Source organism: Heloderma suspectum, chromosome 2 (assembly GCF_057233095.1).
Source record: "Heloderma suspectum isolate Gila_16-S chromosome 2, 16-S_ref, whole genome shotgun sequence".
NCBI lineage: Eukaryota > Metazoa > Chordata > Lepidosauria > Squamata > Helodermatidae > Heloderma > Heloderma suspectum.
This window is the reverse complement of record NC_139459.1, coordinates 175,982,015-176,000,030: the sequence shown is the minus strand read 5'-3', so window position 1 is coordinate 176,000,030 and position 18,016 is coordinate 175,982,015. Positions and strand designations below refer to the sequence as shown.

At 45.2% G+C, this 18,016-nt stretch overlaps 3 protein-coding genes across 9 annotated transcripts in view; 1 reads left to right on the top strand and 2 right to left on the bottom strand.

The window, feature by feature from the left end:
* The window catches only part of RBM10 (RNA binding motif protein 10), a 29,358-nt gene extending 21,282 nt beyond the window's left edge, over positions 1-8,076 (bottom strand). The window contains exons 1-4 of one of the 6 annotated variants that reach the window (XM_084836286.1): positions 7,894-8,076; positions 7,460-7,557; positions 6,021-6,247; positions 4,800-4,924 (exon numbers count right to left, since the gene is read on the bottom strand). The gene's annotated coding sequence lies outside the window, so the exon portion shown is untranslated. Of the gene's footprint in view, positions 1-468; positions 569-3,395; positions 3,939-4,799; positions 4,925-5,845; positions 5,973-6,020; positions 6,248-7,459; positions 7,558-7,735 lie in introns of those variants that run through there. The other 5 variants (XM_084836288.1, XM_084836287.1, XM_084836285.1 and 2 more) reach the window with 5 other exon arrangements.
* LOC146353374 (synaptonemal complex central element protein 1-like) overlaps positions 1-18,016 on the bottom strand; it is a 615,017-nt gene that overhangs the window by 183,712 nt on the left and 413,289 nt on the right. The window lies entirely within an intron of this gene.
* The window catches only part of NDUFB11 (NADH:ubiquinone oxidoreductase subunit B11), a 50,304-nt gene continuing 40,394 nt past the window's right edge, over positions 8,107-18,016 (top strand). For both annotated transcript variants that reach the window (XM_084836292.1, XM_084836293.1), the window contains exon 1: positions 8,107-8,305. In XM_084836292.1, the coding sequence (XP_084692418.1) occupies positions 8,129-8,305 (177 nt within the window). In that variant the 5' untranslated portion in view covers positions 8,107-8,128. The remainder of the gene's footprint in view (positions 8,306-18,016) is intronic.

The following is an 18,016-nucleotide window of genomic DNA, read 5'->3' as shown; positions in this document are numbered from 1 at the left end:
TTCCTAAAGGCTCTTATTTTATTTTTTATAAATAAATATCTCAGCCTAGCTAGAAGAGGAAGATATAAGAAAAAGACAAACTAAGGTCACTGGATTTAATATAGTTGGGATGCAACACAGATTTAAAATCCATAGTAGTGCGATGCCTATATTAGGCCTAATAAAGGTACTACACCAATGAGGATTTTGGATTTTTTTTCTTATGGTCAACATGGTTACCTTTATTTGGGGAGAGGGGTTGTAACACAGATTCAGCATCCAATAATCTATTTTGAAAACAACAATCACATTTTAAAACTACCCATCATCACCACCACCACACACTTGTTAAGATGTGGTGCATGCTATAAAGTCCTGTCCATTCCACTTGTTCCAAATAGTTCCACATAGCTTGTTATTAGGGAAAGGATGATGGCTGTGAAATTTTATCATTGCTTATCCACACAACTATAGAAAAAGCTGCAGTACCTAAAGACCCATTTAGAAGAGAAGCTGGGTTCTTTCTGTTGCAGCAGAAAGAAGTCAAATCTAGGTCTGCTGTCCAACAATCTGAATCACTGCCAAATAGCTGCAAAGTGTGTGGGGAGGGGGGGAAGATGCAATTTGCAGTGAATAAATTGGTATTTGGGTACCAGAAACAGGAGCTTAACCCTTTCTCTGCTTAATGTTTTTCCCCTGCAGTTCTCACCCCTTAGCTGCAAAAATGCACCTGGATCCCCAGCAGGTTTCATTTTCAGTACAGCAACCTCTTGTCCCCTAAGTGATCTTTTGTTTAAGCACAGTAGCCTTGGAATTAGAAATTAGAGTGCCCCAAGAAACTGAAATAATCAATACTGAAATAATCAATAATCACTTTTGTATATTGGCATTTTAGCCTCCAATTCTATTAGTTAATTTTTTATGCAGAGCCTGACCCATTTGTCCTATGTAAACCAAAGAGCTGCGATGATATATATCACATTAGAGAATGTGAAAGCAAATGAGCCTTTAATATATGACATATGTAATTCAGTCCCATAATAAATATTGATGCAGAGCCTGCTAGCATTACAAGGTTAGTGCCTGGGTCCATGTCTCTGTTTTGTGGGCCCCTGCTGATGAGTAGCTGTGTCACGTTTGAATGTTAGACAGGCCAACTACCCAAAGCCTGTGAGAGAGAAGTATCTTCTGGATGCAGATTCTTAATTTGTAGATTTGGCTATTAGACTAGCTTGTCACTAGTTCCAAAAATTGAAAACATCCAAGAATCTCTACCTCTTGAGTAATTCAGTCCTACCTCCCACAATAAACTGGAAACCAAGACCCTTAAAAAATAAGGATCCTCCTGTCCCATGACAGGTTACAACTACTCTAAAAGCTTCTGCTTCTACCTCTCTTATGATGAGACCCTGTACAGCAGGGGTAGGCAACCTGGTGCCCTCCAGTTGTTCTGGAGTACAACACCCATAATCTCTGACCATGCCCTGGGTTTATGGAAGCTGTCATCCAAAACATATGGAGGGCATCAGGTTGCCTATCCCTGTTGCACAGCAAAACTATGAAAATATATACTCCATGTGACTCAAGGTGCTTTCATGCAGCCAAAGCATGAAAACACCTCCTGTCACCTCTTCCGAATTGAAGTTGCAACTAAAAATTTTTTTTGCCAGCATGAAGCTGAGAATATAAAGGTAGGGCACATCTGAAAGGTAAACAGCGTTGCACATTTTTGTTGTCACATTGCATGATTTCTAAGCCTAGCTCAGCATTCTAAGGACCCAAATCATGATTTTGAACATTTGGGACTATTGAGGTTGTAGGAGTCTTAAACTAGATGAAAAACCTACTGGAAAAGCAGAACTTGCCACAATGTTTACAAATGTTCTGTGCAAAAGAGAATATGCTACTCCAGAGCACTCTCTCAGCTAGTGATGTATATCCAGCTTGGCCTTGGGTACTAACAGGCACATTGGCTCAAATGTTTAATTCTCTAGGGGTTAGAATAGCCTTCCCCAACCTGGTGCCCTCCAGATGTGTTGGACTCCAACCTCCATCATCCTCAACCAGTACAGTCACCATCTATGCTGGTCAGGGATTATGGGCACTGTACTCCAACACTTTGGGAGAGCACCAGATTGGAGAAGGCTGGGTTAGAGTGTTAGAGTAGACCTCCTTGACCATTGGCCATGCTAGCTGGGGCTGATGGGAGCTCTAGTCCAGCAACACCTTGTGGGCCATTGATTTCCCCAGTGCTGCTTTAAAGGTTAAAACCAGCACTTGCAATATGTACCACCCATAGGGACATGGATGATAAATGAATAGTACTATACAACTATGTCTCCTTATGGGAGAAGGCTGGTGAAATACCATGGGTAGTATCCAATGTTAGTCCAAAGTAGAGTAGACCCATTGAAATGAATGAGACTTTAGTCACAACAAACTTACATCCCACTCATTTCAATGAGTCTACTCTGTGTAGGACTAACACTGGATACTACCTCATATGGCATATACAAAAAGCTTCATAGCAGAAATATATCAGATTTCACAGCTTGCAGGAGTAGCTGCCCACTGCTGACCTGAAAATCACTATCCTTTTAATGACAACAAAACTTCACAGAAACACCCCAGCATGAACTTATTGAATTAGACTTTACCAGCAAAACTGAACTATATTAATTTAGACCTTAATCAAGTCCAGGAACTTCTTTTTGACTACAGTTCTCAAATCAGCACAGCAAATCTAGGAAGACTGTGTTTTCATCGATTACTGTGGCTGTGAATGGTCAATGTTTAGAGATAACTGTGGTAAGTCAGTTGCAGTAAAGTGTGGTGACACCCCAATGACTAACAGAGTTAGGGCACGATCCTATGCAAGTTTACATAGAAAAAAAAGTCCTATGCTCCCAGCATGCTACAATTCTGGGAGCAGGACTTTTTTCAGTCAAACATGCATACGATTGCACCCTTATATACCGATATGTCACAATATGATTGCTCGCCATTAAGGGGTTGCAAGACTCTTTACTGTTATCTTGTATACACACAATCGTCAAAGGCCTAGTGGATCTCCTGCATTTCATGGCCCATTTAACCCCACTGGTTTCAAAGTTTCCCCCTTCGTACCAATAACGGGTTGCAGCCAACGTTAGTCCTATTTTGGGTAGGCCTATTGAAAAGGGTGGGCCTTTAGTTAGACTATTGGATGCAACTCAATGTGTGTGTGCATCCCTGCCAAAACGCTGAAAATAATTCTTCATTCCCCAGGCGAAAGTAGGCTCCAGTCTACTATGACTATGGCACAATAACAGTTTTAAGGTGCCACAACACTCTTTGCTGGTCTCAGATACAAGGGAATGTCGCAGACCTACTGGACCTCTTGCCCTTCGTGGCTCTTTAGTACCTCCACTACTTACATCCCCCAACGGCCGTGTCTGCAAACTGAAGGGAACACTTCAAGAATCCCAGGCTAAACGGGCTCTGGCAAGTACGAAACCCGTCGGCCGTTTAAAGAGCCACAAGACAGCGTGTGGCCTACTGGTATCTCTACGGCGAAGCCTGGGCGCCTCTCCTCGTCGAGGCCCACCACAGTGAAGCACCACACCTCTGAGGCCGCAAGTCCACGGCCTGTCACGCCAAGCCAACAGCCAGACCGCCCCCCTCCTTCTCAGGTCTCCGCGAAGGCCCGGCTTCTCCAGCGCGTCCGGCCTCTCCTCAGCGCCCTCGCTCACCTGGCCAACGGTTCCCTAACGCCAGAAGCGGACGAGGAGGGGATTTGCCCCTAACGCGGCTACCTGGCCACACGACCCGCCTCACAAAATGGCGGCGGCGGCGCATCTGCAGCCCCCAGCCCCTCCTCCCAAGACTCTCCTCGTCACCGCCGTCGACGTCGGTGACACCGGAGCGCCCGACCGCCTTCCTCCTCCCCCTCTCCCTCTCCCTCCCACTCCCCGCGAGCCAGGGGGAGAACGAGAGCGCGCATTGGCCGGTGTCCTCCCAAATGGCCGCCCACTCTGTGACAGGACTGGCGGAAGCCGACTGCCAATCAGCGCTCGCTTAGACAAGACATAGGTCCCTTCCCCGCTCGGACGTGCCCAAGTTCCTTTCCCCCCTTGGTGACGTAGTCGCATGGTACTATATATTTATCTCTACGGATGGCCCGTCAACTAACGTACTTTGTGAGCGAGTCAATTCGAGCAAGGAGGGCGGGCCAAAGAAGTCACTATGGGATCCTATACGTGCTTACTCAGAAGTAAGTCCCACTGAGTTCAATGGGGCTTACTCCCAGGTAAGTGGCTATAGGATTGCAGAATAAAGCAGCTTTCCCCAACTTGGTGCCCTACAGATGTATTGGACTACAACTCCCATTACCCCCAGCCATTGGCTTGGGACAATCGACATTGTAGCACAAACTATCTGGAGGCCACCAAGTTGGAAAAAGTGGTCATAAAGTAGGTTTGGGAGAAGCATCTGCTATTCACTCCATGCTTCCCTTTTTAAGTGGTGGATAAGCAACTGGACTTTGGGGCAGATTTAACATGCCTATAATAGACCATCACGCTGTGCATAGCATATGCCTTATTGCTGGGCTCATCTGTGAATAAGTCTGATGTACACCTTTATAAGTCTTGTGGCACTTTAAAATTGACACATTTATAATGGCATAAGCTTTCATGGACCAGAGACCACTTCAACAGATGCTGGATGGAATGTCATCCCGACCTGGCAAATACAGGGGTGTAAGGAGAAGAAAATATTTTGTGTATACTTATTTATTTCCGCCAACATCACTCTAATTGATGTCCCACTTGTTTCATCACCTGCAGTGCCCTGGAAACGCAGGGGTCTCGTTTGGCTCCACTCTGCGGGAGAGGATGCTCGGGAGCAATTGTGTTCACTGCCCAAGCCATTTGTCCATCAACCAGAGTTTCAAAAGAAGCACCTCCTGAAATGACAGGAAAATATCCAAGAGCCATCAGAAAAGCACCTGAATCTGTCAGTCTCCTGGAGCAGATCATTTTGATCGCCCCACCCCCAGTCCTGAAGAGGCTTCAAGGCCCAGCAGGTCCAACCCCTGCCAGGTAGTGATCTGTCCATGAAAACAAAAGTACAGAAAGTTTCTCCACCCCCAGATAACCATCATCATACCCTACATAGAAAAACAGATCCAAAGTGTGCCCTGTTTAATGAGTGGGCCAGATACTAATTGGGACAGGCCTATGGTTGCCATGGAGGCCATGAACTCCTGAGCCACTCCCGACAAGGTGGCCTCAGCACATATGTTGAGGTCTTCCAGCACAACAAGCCGCTGAGACTTTAACACCAACCCCAAGATCACCTCCGCTAGCTCAGAAAGGAAGACTGTTAAGCAGCAGAGTGGGCAGTAAACCAAAAGAATCTCTACTCTGTCCCAAACACGCACCCCTCAGATGCACACACTCAAAACTGGAAGACTAGGTGATAAGGGAGATAGGGAGACAGAATCACGATAGACCATTGTGACTCTGCCACCCCAACCCCCAGGTCTTGCCTGCTACAACATGGAGAACCCAGGTAGGCAAGGCTGGGAGAGATTTCCTCCCCCAGTTTCATCCAACCTCATCTCTGTGTTACAGGCCAGGTCAGCACGCTCATCCAGGATCAAGTCTTGGATGGCTGTTGTTTTCCCATTCATTGACATGGGCATTCAGCAGCAGTACCTTCAACCTAGTGGTACTGTCACCAGGGCTACTGAGGCTCTCTGATATGGAAGACAGCCTGTTGTGTTTCCCACCCCATAATGACCCAGCTGCCTCCCACAACTACATCTCCCTCTGCCTTCTACTGTTTCAATGGCTGCTCCCTGTACCCCTCTACCTTTATGTACCTTTAACACTTAATGCCAGCTCAAGATCTGGATGGCATTTCATGTATTTGGTGAAGTGGGCTCTGGTCCATGAAAGATTGTGCCATTTGTTAGTCCATCAGATGCCAGAAGACTCTACTGCAACAGACTAATACAGAAGGGCCATTGAATGCATATTGAAATCCATGGGACTTACTTTCCAGTAGATGTGCATAGGATAGCACTGTCATTCTCTCATGTAGTGGCCCAGCCTTATATTATTGATAAAATCCCTATCTTCTTTCTTCTCCTTTTTTTTTTTTTTTTAACGCATGGATGTTTTTCCTGCTTTTTCACTTGACTGGTAAAGTCAGCAAAGAACCTCCCTCCTCTAACCGCCTGTCCTTTTCTGGTTCCTGCATCTGACTGGTCATTTTGGCCATTCTGGAAAGTAATACATAAATGAACATAATACAGGCTGCATATGTTTAAACAGTTCCTCTGTGATTAAATTAAACAGTAATTTATGATAGTTTTAAAAACCCAACAACTACATATTATCTAATATGTATATAAATTGTTTTCTGGGTTAGTGGGTTTTCTTCCCTTTTGCACTCCCATCATGTGGATGTTAATCGTCTGGTTTTGATCAAATGTCCACGTTATTTAATAATTAATGTTTCAATAATTAGCACTCTTAACACTGAATAATTAATGTTAGGCCTCAGAAGAATCTTGGTTAGGTAGTGTTGTTCATCTATGAATTAATTAATTAATTGTGGCTCATTAATCACTTCATCTTTCTTCACATATTGTTATTGAGTGGTTCCTCTTAGTCTTTTAACAATGCACCCATTAACCACGGTGCAAAGAGAAACTCTCTGGAAAAGGCCTTGATGCTGGGAAAGACTGAAGGAGAAGGGGACGGCAGAGGATGAGATGGCTAGATAGCATCACCGATGCAATGAATATGGACTTGAGCACACTCTGGGAGAGAGCGCAGGACAAGACGGCCTGGCGTGCTATGGTCCATGGGGTCACGAAGAGTCAGACACGACTGAACGACTGAACAACATTAACCACGGACATTTTTGTCTATTAGTTTATCTGTTACCCAGTTAACTAATTAATTGCCTGTTAATTGGTACATCTTTTAACTACATGAATGCATCATTGCTGCAGGGTGGTGACTAGAATTGTAGAGGTGCAGAAATTCCTTGGGGACTGTGGGCTAATCAATATCTCTCCACTTACTCTACCTTACAGGGTTGTTGTGGGGATAAAATGGACTATACTGCCTTGAGTTCCTTGGAGGTAAGGTAGGATTTAATATAACAAACACAATTATTATTTAATAGCTTTTGCAGTTGGTGGGGTGGGCTGAAACCAGTGGAGGCTGGTGGCTCCTATTTCAGTGGGGTGGTAAATCTGCTCGGAGTTTCAGTCAGAACTCTAAAAAGAGCTATCCAAGATACTGAACCCATTTTGGGGACAGGCTTCAGCACCTTGGATAGATCCTTTAGGGTTCTGACTGAAACCCAAAGCAGATTCACAGCCACACTGAAATGGGAGCCACCAGCCTCCACAGGCTGAAACAGACCATCTCTTTCAACATAAAATTAAAAGATGGCTGGAATTAAATTTCCTTTGACTCACCTTTAAAGCCTGGACAACTTCTAATAAAAATTGCAGGCAGTGTGTTGGGCCGTTAAGGGCGATCCCCCAAATCAACAGTAAGGTAGTATTAGGACCAACTGAAACAACACAAAATAGTGAGCAGGGCTGTTCCTCCGATTAGAGCGAGGCTGGTGTCATGAAAGGGCAGCAAATTGTTAGTTATTTAAATTATTGTATTTTTTACTGTCAGAGGGAGAGGTGCTTGGGGGATTTGCTGCCTCAGGTGCCAAACTTGGCAGGCCAGGTGCTATGTACCTTGATTGGAGCGGGGACAGGATACTTTCTGTTCTGCCTCAGTCAGTAAACTTTCTCAGGCCTGCCCTGATAATAAGCAAGCTTCTGAGTTCACTAGAACTCTTCAGCAGGCTGGATAGGTTACTAATACTACGTGGGCTGGGGCTTTTTCATCATACCAAGCAAAATCCTTTCCCCCACTCCTTTCTTTCCTGCTTCACATCCAGCCCGATGAAGTATTCTGGTGAGCCCGAAAGCTTGCTCGCCGCTACTTCGTGGCGTCGGACCTTTCCTGGCGCTGGGAGAGGGCGGGAGCGAGAAATATTTCTCACCCGCCACCTTCTTTCCCGCCTCACTTCCTGAGAGAGGGAGAGGACGGACGACAGATTTCCGCTTCCGGTTGCATTGTTGACCATGGCGGCCTTGAGGAGGCTCGCGGGCTTGCAGAGGTTGCTGGGGTTACCGGGGCTCGCGGCCCGTGCAGTCTCCTCCGGGGGGACGACCAACTCCGCGGCTTCCATCCAGGTGCCCTCAGTCTCGAGCCCGGCGCGTGCACATGAGCAGGTGGAGGAAGTGTCCGAGTTCACCAAGGTGAGAGGGGAGGGGGAGGGGGAGGGGGGGAGGTGGTTAAGCGGGGCGTCGAGGGTGGAGCTGAAGGGACGGTGTATTATAGTATGGCTTGCTGAGGCACAGGTTTTCTCGCTCTCTTCTCCTCCCCTCATCCCCTTCTCGGGTTTTAAAATTCGGAGGCAGTTCTCTTCGCCCTACATTGAGAAACCGACACAGAAATTCTAATGAATCACTGGCCCAGAACAGTGAGCATCAGGCAGTGATGCCTCTAGGGCTCAGCTTTGGGGCCAAACTCCCGGGTCCTGCAACCCAGCACGCCCCCTTTCCCATAAACACCCAGGAAGTGGCAGGTGCAGAAGCCAACTCCATTTTATTCCTGCGGTCTTGGTGGTGCTGTGACTTACAGGTGCGTAAAATGCAAATCTGCACATGCTTAGAGTATTATTATTATTATTATTATTACTGATTTACACTAGGGCTGGCAAACACTTATGTGGTTGTTCTAACGTATGGGGAAAGTAGCTCCAGGTTTAAACTGTGGAATGGCAGTTGGAGGGAAGGGAAAAGGAAATTGTGGAATTGTAGAAATGTAGTTGTGTCTTTCACAACACATGGCCATCTAAAGGGTCACTAACATATGACCATTAAGTCCAAGGTCTAAAATTATCTAGCTGCACTACTGGCATCAGGCAGTCACAATTGCAATTGCAAAATAGCCCACTTAACATCGTTCCTGTCTGTATCAGGAATCCTGCTGGGTACTTTCTGGGTAGCCGGGTTGCTTCAGGGTTGCCCCCCTGCTTCTCTCTGCTGTAGCATGGGCTGTGCGGTGAAATCCCAGTTTATTGTTGCCCCTTTCTTCACAGTGTGTGCACCATCCATATATTACTAGGCGTGGGAGATCAGTGCTGTATGGGATTGTCTCTCAGAATGAGGAATAATGTGGTGGATGCACCCAGCACGGTGATGTAATTTCAGTGCAGAGTTCAGACTCCCAGGATCTCTGAAGTTTTCGGTGAAAAAGTTTATTGGTTGTAGGCTACAGCGTTGTTTTTAACTTTATTCTTCCAAAAGGGTAACAACTTAATTGAATCATGAAGTTGGAAGGGATCTTTGAGGACATCTAGTCCAAACCCCTGCTCAGTGTAGGATGTAAAGACAGCATCCTGGAGAGTTGAAGTTCTCTCACCTTTTACACAAATTAACCAAATACTTGCTGCAACAAACTAAAAACATATGCATGGCGCCACTTGAATTAACATCCACATCTGTTACTGCACAGAATTCACTTATTTTCTTAACCATTTCCTTGTTCAAGCTACCCCAAGATAGTCCTGCATTGTCAAAACATTTTTATATGTTCCTATTGCCTGGCGGTGTATCATACATACATACATTGGCATTCTGTAGTGGCAAAGCAGCTGGACTTGAATCTGTGAAACTATGATTTCAGATTCACCTCTGTCATGGGCACATTGAAGGCCTTGGCCAAGCATCTGGCTCTTGGCTTCAGTTCCCTATCTGCAAAACAGGATTTCCATGCCTTGCAGGTTTGTTTTTGTGGGAACACAATTATAGCCTAATGTCATGCATGTTTATTTGGAAACGGACCCTGTTGAATGAAGTACATGCATATAGGATTGTAGCCTCAAAGCAAGGGTGGCCAGCTTGTGGCTCTCAAGATGTTTTCACCTACAATTCCTATCAACCCTAGCTAGCATAGCCAATGGTGAGGATGATGGGAGTTGTAGGCCAAAACATATGGACGGCCACGTGTTGCCCACCACTGTCTTAAAGGCTTAGGCTGCGATCCTGTGCACATTTTTCTGGAAGTAAGCCCCACTGAACACAGTGGGGCTTACTGCTGGGTAAACATGCTTAGAATTGTATTGTAAAGTAATTTGGAAACAAAATATAAGGCCTGCTCCTGAAGTCTTCCCTCAGTGGCTGCCTGAGCTAAAAATAAATAAATAAATAAAAATCTTAAGTAAATGTTGGTCCATTAGAGGAAAAACCAAGTAATATCAAGAGACAGTACCTTTTCACTAGATATCTGGCATTGCTTAGGTTGTAAGATTTTTTTTCTTACATCTTAGGTTGTCCAAATAGAGAATCTTTACTGTAGCAGGCTCATCAGGAAGCAAAATGATTCTTCCCATTCCTAAAGTGCAATTCTGTGTGTCCACTTGGAAGTAAGTCCTACTGAGTTCAATGGGGCTTAAACCTAGGTAAGTGGGTATAGGATTGCAGCCTTAGTTTCTCTTTAGAAAAGAAAAACAACCACCACCAAAACCTAATCCTTCATAAGGAAAATTTCAAGGGGGTTTTAGGGCATGCGCTACAGGTTCCTCTTTGTGTATCTTTTCGCCTCCTCCTACTATAGCTCTTCTCCTTCTCTGTCTCTCTCCCCTGTGGTAAAGGAAGGTGGGTATTGTGCAGGCTCTGAGCCCCCAAGCAGCACCCTGCAGGAACCTTCCCGCCTCTCTCCTATTGGGAAGAGAGGTGGAGAGTGCGCTTCTAATCCCCCCCATGCCCCACTTCCTTCTAACCTTGGAGATGGAGAGCGGTGGAGATTGCCATGAAGGTGGTGGAATGATCTCCATCCACCTCCGAAGCTTCAGCGTTGAGAATAGGGCTTCTCACCTTCCGCATTCACCATAGCGAGCAAAGTGAGTGTATTTTTCAAGGCTGACTCGGACAGATAGGGCAGCACTGAAAAGTCAACTGGGGCCAAAAAAGGGTGGCAAAGCTTCAAAGTGACACTCTGAAATAGAAATGTATTTTGGTGTATGTTACACCCAATGCAGTTTGGCCAGCTGACTTCTGAGTGTCAGTTTGAGGTGCTGCCTTTTCCAGTGTGTTTTGCTTTGCCAGTTGTGACTTTCCAGCACCTTCCCAGGCATACAAGTCTCCTAACCCTTCGTGCATTTATTGCAGCAAGCATGAGTGGGATGCTGGTATGCCCAGACTGCTGTGTAAACTGTGATGTGCAGTAAAAGTCCTATACATTTAAATTTGGCATCTAAGAAATATGTTTAGGCCCAAGCTGACATTTTGTACTTGTATCTTCTGATCTAAAGCTGGGTTGAAGAGAGCCAGTGTGGTGTAGTGGTTAGACTCTTCAAGTGTTGAACTGGGGCTTGGGAGACCAGAGTTCTAGTCAGCCATGAAGCTCACTGGATGATTTGGAGCGAGTCACTGATGCTCAGACTAACCTTCCTCACAGGACTGTTGTGGAGATAAAATAGAGAGGGGGATCATGAATGCTGCCTTGGGCTCCTTGGAGGAAAGGCGGGATATAAATGAAACAAATTATTATTATTATTATTATTATTATTATTATTATTATTATTATTATTTGAGTTGGGTTAGATGGCTTTAAAAAGGGAAATAAGCCTGTCCTTCATGAATTTGTCTACCAGCAATGACAAGTCATGGGAGCTAAATGAAACCTCCATGTGGAGACGGCAGTACACCTCTGAATACCAAAGACTGGGGTCAAACAAGATGACAGGTTGTTGGCATTTGCTTGTAGGCTTCCCAAAGCAGCTGGCTGGCCACTATTGGGAACTGGATGCTGGACTAGATGGACCCTTGGTCTGATCCAGCAGGGCTTTTCTTATGCTCTCCTTTAAGCTGGTGATGCAGGGGCTTAGGCGGTCTTTTAAAGGTGTTTGTTGAAAGGTTGAGCAGAGGTCTTGCTCCCCCTTGTGATTAAAAGAATGCGGTGTCTGACTCTGAAGAAAGAATGGAGATTGGAAGTGGAGGAGGGGTGGTGGCACTTGCAGATTGATCTCTGGAAGTCACCATTAACAAGCTAAGCAGAATGTTAGGAAATAACTAATAAGTAGCACAGTTATCAGATTGGAGAGTACTGGGGTTATAGGGGCCAACTGTGGTAGGCAAAGGAAATATAGGATCAAACTAAGTGACAGTAAACCTGCCTGAATCCTGTGATTGGGATTCTCTCCTCTCTTCTTGCAGCTGCAGATACCCAGTCTGGATTGGGACTGTGGCACAGTGGGAGGGGAAATTTAATTCTCACATTTCCCCACTCAGATCGGTCCTTAAAATAGCTGTTTGCTGTAAATAGCAGGTTTGGTGAAAATTTTCAGTATGAAAACAGCACAGTGTGCAGGGAGAGGATTAAATCCCCTTCCTCCGTCCCACTCCTGATTCAGATTGGGGGTCCATGGATATTGTTTGTTTGTTTTAAAGAGGAGGAGAATCTCACACATGGGATTCCAAAACATATCTAGTTTTACTCATGGTCAAAGAAGTTCACAGAGAGAGCCACCTGTTTGTTATGAGCTCAGGCTTTTTGGTCAGCAGTGGTTTGGTCTGCCCCTTTCAAGACCGGTGGAGACAGTATCTTCCCATAAGAATGAAATGTTAGTGGGAGTGACTGACCTGCAGACTGATTGCAGGCATCAGAAATGAGAAGAAGTGGCCTTCTTGACTGTACTGTGGAAAGGAGGGGGAGATAGGCTTTTAAATTAAACAAACAAAAAAAGAATATGAGTGCGAACTACTACATACTATACACTGCAATTTGTAGCTTCTGGGTCTGCAAATAAAGCAACCTCTCTCCACTTCTCAGCTGGCTGTCACATGGCACCATATCAGCACAAACCCACTGAATGTTTAGGATATGTACATCTACAAAGCAATTTAACGGCCAACAGAGCAAAGCAATACAATGTCTGTCACACTTCTTTCCTGCTACATTGAGCTGGGGTTGCTTTCATAAGGAGTCATAGTACCCTAGAGCAAGGGAATGCCCATTAGGTTCTGGAGTGCTGTCAAACAAAGGTTATCTGGCAAACCTGCGGTTCTTTCTTTCTGGGCCATGGTTTTTCTGGATCCCAGTGGATGAACACTTTCCTGCTGTGGATGATGTCTTGCATCTCTGATGTTTTGCCAGTCCCATTTATTGTTTATTTCCTTACAAAAATTCAGTGTGCTAATAGTCCCTTCTCGGCATCTGTATTAATGCTAATGGCTGCTTGCCTCCACCAAGAGCTTTGTGTAATATAGGTAGCTTGTAGACTAATTAGGGATCCCAGACTTGGGGCCTATCCACAGGGTAAAATTGCAGGTGGACCTTAGGCTTGTGAATTTCATCCCCTACTCTTCTGCACTGTGGCTGTGGATCTCCCACTCCTAATCTTACCCCAGGTAAAATATTGGGGTCCAGTTAACAACTGGACAGGCTCCTAGAATTCTGCATCTCCTCCTCTACTTGCTTCTTGCTACTCCTTAGTTCTTGCAAGAGCACCTTTACCTGCAAATCCCACAGATAGCTAGGAAGCAGAGTATGGCTGCCACAGCTCATGAGAATGGGCCAGTTCGCATGGCCAAAATAAGCCACCTGTCAGCTGCTGTAGAGTTATTGGAGGGTTGTTTCACCCTCCAACAAGCCATGCCACCTGGGTTTGGACAACACAACAAACTGTGCCCAGGTGGTGGTTATGGAAATCATGCAATATGTTCTAAATAAGCCACTATGGCTCATTTTGATTGTTCAAACCAGGTGAATGTCTGTTCCTGAGGGTAGCACTGGCATGGAGACTGCCCATCTTGAGATCCCTAGAATTTTGGTATGATGCTGGGGCCTATTCCACAGTAGCACTGTACAAGCACAGCAGTTGGTATTGGGTGCAGAATTCAGCATCTAGATACTCTCAGGGTTTTTACATGGATGTGTTTAAAGAAAAAAACAAGTTTTTAGTTCCTTAAGTCTCCATAGGTAGGATTGAAAGTATGTGGGCAATACTTCAGAAGCCAGTGGGAATTGTGAGGCTAAGCAGGGGGTTGTATCCAATGATAGTCTAACTTAATTCCCATTCGTATCAATGGATTTACTCTTAGTAGGACTAACATTGGATACAACCTAGGATTTTCAGTGGCCCAGGGTATGTGGCTTCTGCTTCCTGATGCACAAACTGATTCTTTATAATGTCAAGCCTTTTGCTAATGCTCAGGCTCTAAAGATCAGCCTGAAGCTCTTGGTTTTCTCAGCATCATCAACTTGTTCTTGGAATAGCAGCTGCTATAATACCCCATCTGGCCACACAGTGGTGCTGTGAATCCGCATTGCATTGCAGCTAGGTTTTCTTTCTCCTTTCCATCCATGTAGGGTGCATTTATTGCTGGTCCTGTCTCCTCTGTAGCTGTGATGCCTCAGGGAAATGTTAAATATCAGGGCAAGAGAGCTAGTGCTGTTCACATTTACCATGAACTTTATTGCAGTGTTCAGTTCAATGTCACTTCATTGTCTGGTTAAGCGAGGCTAAGGCTAAGAGGATATTATAATGCCTGTTGTGTCTGAGGAAGGGCAGTGTGTAGCCATTTGCTGCTTTTAAAAAACACACACCCAACCCTGAGGAGGAGGGGTCCTAGAGGCTGCCCAGTTTTCATCCACATGTTTCTTCCCTTCACCATAACTAGATTTATGTACACATCTGTAGTATCTTCTCCCACCTTTTAAATACATTTAATTGCTCATTGTTTTCTCTGGCTTGCCACCAGTAGGTAAGTGATGCAGAGAGGAGTGTTGTAGGTCTCTTCCCCCCACCCCACCCCCTGTGTATTTTGTCTTAAATAAGTGCTGGAGGGCCAATAAGATTGACTCTGCTCATGCAGGCAAAGGGCTTTTAAAACCCACCTTTGCTTTACCCTTGTATCAGTATTAAGAGGCTCTGTCAGTATTTGCCCCTAATGCATCCCTGCACAAGCCAGGCAAATGGGGAATGAACACTCTGGAGCATCATAAGGCTTTGCCAAAGACTTTTTTGCTAATGATGATGGGGGTGGGGTGCAGATTAAAGAGTCAGTTGCCTGTCTCCAAGAGTGAACAGCTAAGATGCACATTGAGGGATAGGCTTTTCTAAAGCCTCTGTTGCTGTTCTCACTGGAGGCAGAGGGTTATACAGGCAACTTTGCTTGTGTCTTGGCTTGCATGCAGGGAAGCAGCTGAGGTGCATAATAAGAGGGGCTGTGGAATTTGGGGCTCTACTGGGGGCGAGATAGAGAGTCCTTAGGCCACCTGTTATCTTTCCCTGCCCTTCATCTTAGCAGCGTCCATATTGTCCATTTAATCAGCATCAGGGTCCATTTATTCAGCATCAGGGTTAATGCTCTGATTGCTTTGTATGCTGTTGAATCCTCCAGTGGTAGTTACTGAATCTTGCACCAGCTACTGGTGAAGCACAAATCCAGCAGCTGGAGGGTCACTTCAGGGCTGGGCTTTCCACAAATGATGTGAAGCCATGTGCTTCTGCCAATAGATGCTGGGGGCGGGGGGAACATTTTCTTGCCTCCAGTCTTCATCTCTCCATGACTTTTAACAACAACAGCAGCAGCAACAGAAAGCTGTAGCCTTGTGGGGAGGTGAGAAGAGTTTGTATGTTGGGAGGGTTCTTTTGATGTCACACTTCCACTGTCATTAATGATTATGGGGAACCCAGTGTGATGTTGATTCGATAAACGTGTAGTAAATTGATAGTGTGAATACAGGAATTGTGGCCTTCTCTGCTGTGGCGCCCACCCTGTGGAATGATCTCTCTTCTGAGGCATGTCAGGCCTCAACACTGGTGTGTTTTAGGTATTTATTGAAAACTTATCTATTTGCTTTGCTTTTCCGCCAGCAATGACCTGTCTTTGTACCAGCCTCATGATACCTGTGTGTGCACGGTCTTGTTTGTTTTTTGTTTTTTAATCTTTTGTAAACCACTTCGGGATTTGTTCAAATGAGAAGCAGTATATAAATACTGTTAATAAATCAATGAAATAATAAATTGCAGCACTGTGCCATCATGGTTGCCTGAAGTCACAGGAAGAGGTGGCAAGACACATACAGCATAGGTAGTTATTGGGGGCAGGAAAGGGGGCTTAGAATGCAGCTGCCCCTCCAGAAGGCTTGTATGTCTGAGGCCAGTCGTGGCTGGGTCAGGAGTGCGTGGCGCAGCCTTTGGCAAAACTGGCTGGGGAAGATGGGAATTGTAATCCAACCCATCTGGAGGGCACCAGGTTGGGGAAGGCTGGTCTAGAGGATGGAAGCACTGAAGTGTTGTCATTTGCTACCTATCCATGCCTGCTGCCTACCGCTCCCTTCCAGCAAAATAGTTAGGTGTTGATCTGTCTGTTGGTGGGCAGATGGGGAGCCCCTGCATGGCTACATGTGGCCCGCCCCTGCAAGGCTGTATCTGGCCCACAGAGGTTTCCCATCCCTGTTATTAGGAAACCCATGCTTATAGTTTCTAGCCTAGTTCCTGCTGATGGCTAACTGACTATTTGCTAGGAGCTTAGTTTATGTGTGTGTTTTACATGGAGGAGTGTATTGTAGTGGCAAAGAGACTGAGCTATGAGTCCCCACTTCAGTTGTCACCTCTCTGCTATGAATTCACTTGATTGTGTTAGGCAAACTACTCTCTCAGCCTCAGTCCCACACCTGCAATATACTGACCTATTTTATGGGGCTGCTGTAAGGATTAGAATAAAATAATGAATGTGAAGCACTCTAAAGCTCTAAATGTTGATGATGATTCCTCCACCTGTTTTCTGAAGTAGTGGAGTCCTTCCATGATTGTACTACGTAATTTTTGCTGAAGGTGTAGATAGCCACTTTTATGTTCTGTGGTTGTGGGACATTGTAGGGCTTATAGTTCAGTAGTAGAGTGCATGCTGGCCTCTGTTAGTGCCTCAGATCAGGATGTGCCATCCCCTGTTTTGGCACGAGTAGGCAACGTAATGGCTCACAGGCTACACACGTCTCTGTTTCCCCTTGCTCCTAGATATATGCACATGCACGCACACACTTCTGTTACAGTGAATATCAATGGGCTGACTTTTTATGTGGTTTGTGGGAAGAAATACTACAAATGGCTTCTGCACAATCTGTGCTTGAATGCACAATTTGTCCTAATTGTGCTCCCAGTTTTCCTCAGGTGAAAAAAGGTACCTTGTTAAACATTACCTCTTGATGTCTTTTATGTTTAGACAAATGCACCCCCTTCCCATGACCCTCATCCTAGTCATCATCTTGTTCCTTTCTTCTGTTATCAATTTACATTTTAAATAAAATATTTGCAGCCAGATTTATGTGTACTCACTGTGACCCTTTAGATGCCTCAACAATTTCTTCCTCCAATATTTTTGAGGAAGGGGAGAAGGGAGTTTCTGATTGTGCAAAGTCCTGGATACATCAGTCATTGTCTCTTTTTCCCCTCTTCTTCCTGGTACTACACATCAAACCTTGTGAGTCATGTGTTGGTGCCCAAGCTGAATTTGCCTATATTCAGCATTATCTGCAATCCTAAAAGGCTGGATAAAATAGGAATATATGAAGAAGAAGAGAGCAGTAGAGATGTAATGAGGGTCAAACGAAAACAATGTAACTACCGCTTAATAGAGGAGAGAAGGTCTGAACATATGCTCACAGGGTTGCTTAACACATTACAGAATTGCTGGCATGCATGTGTGTAGTGCGAGTCTGCTTTAGATTTGCTAATTTTATTGTTACTAATAGATCTGTGTACAGATCTGTAGCAGACGACGGGGTTGAGATTATATCCTTTTCTGAGGGTGCTACGTGCCTTTTTCTCTCTCACACACCAAAGTTCTTGATTCAGCTGTGGGAGCTTCCCTTTTTGTATATTTGGTTCTCTAGTTTTAGAGTGTTGTTCATACACCATCAATGAACATAAGAGGTTGCCTTATAGTGAGTCAGGC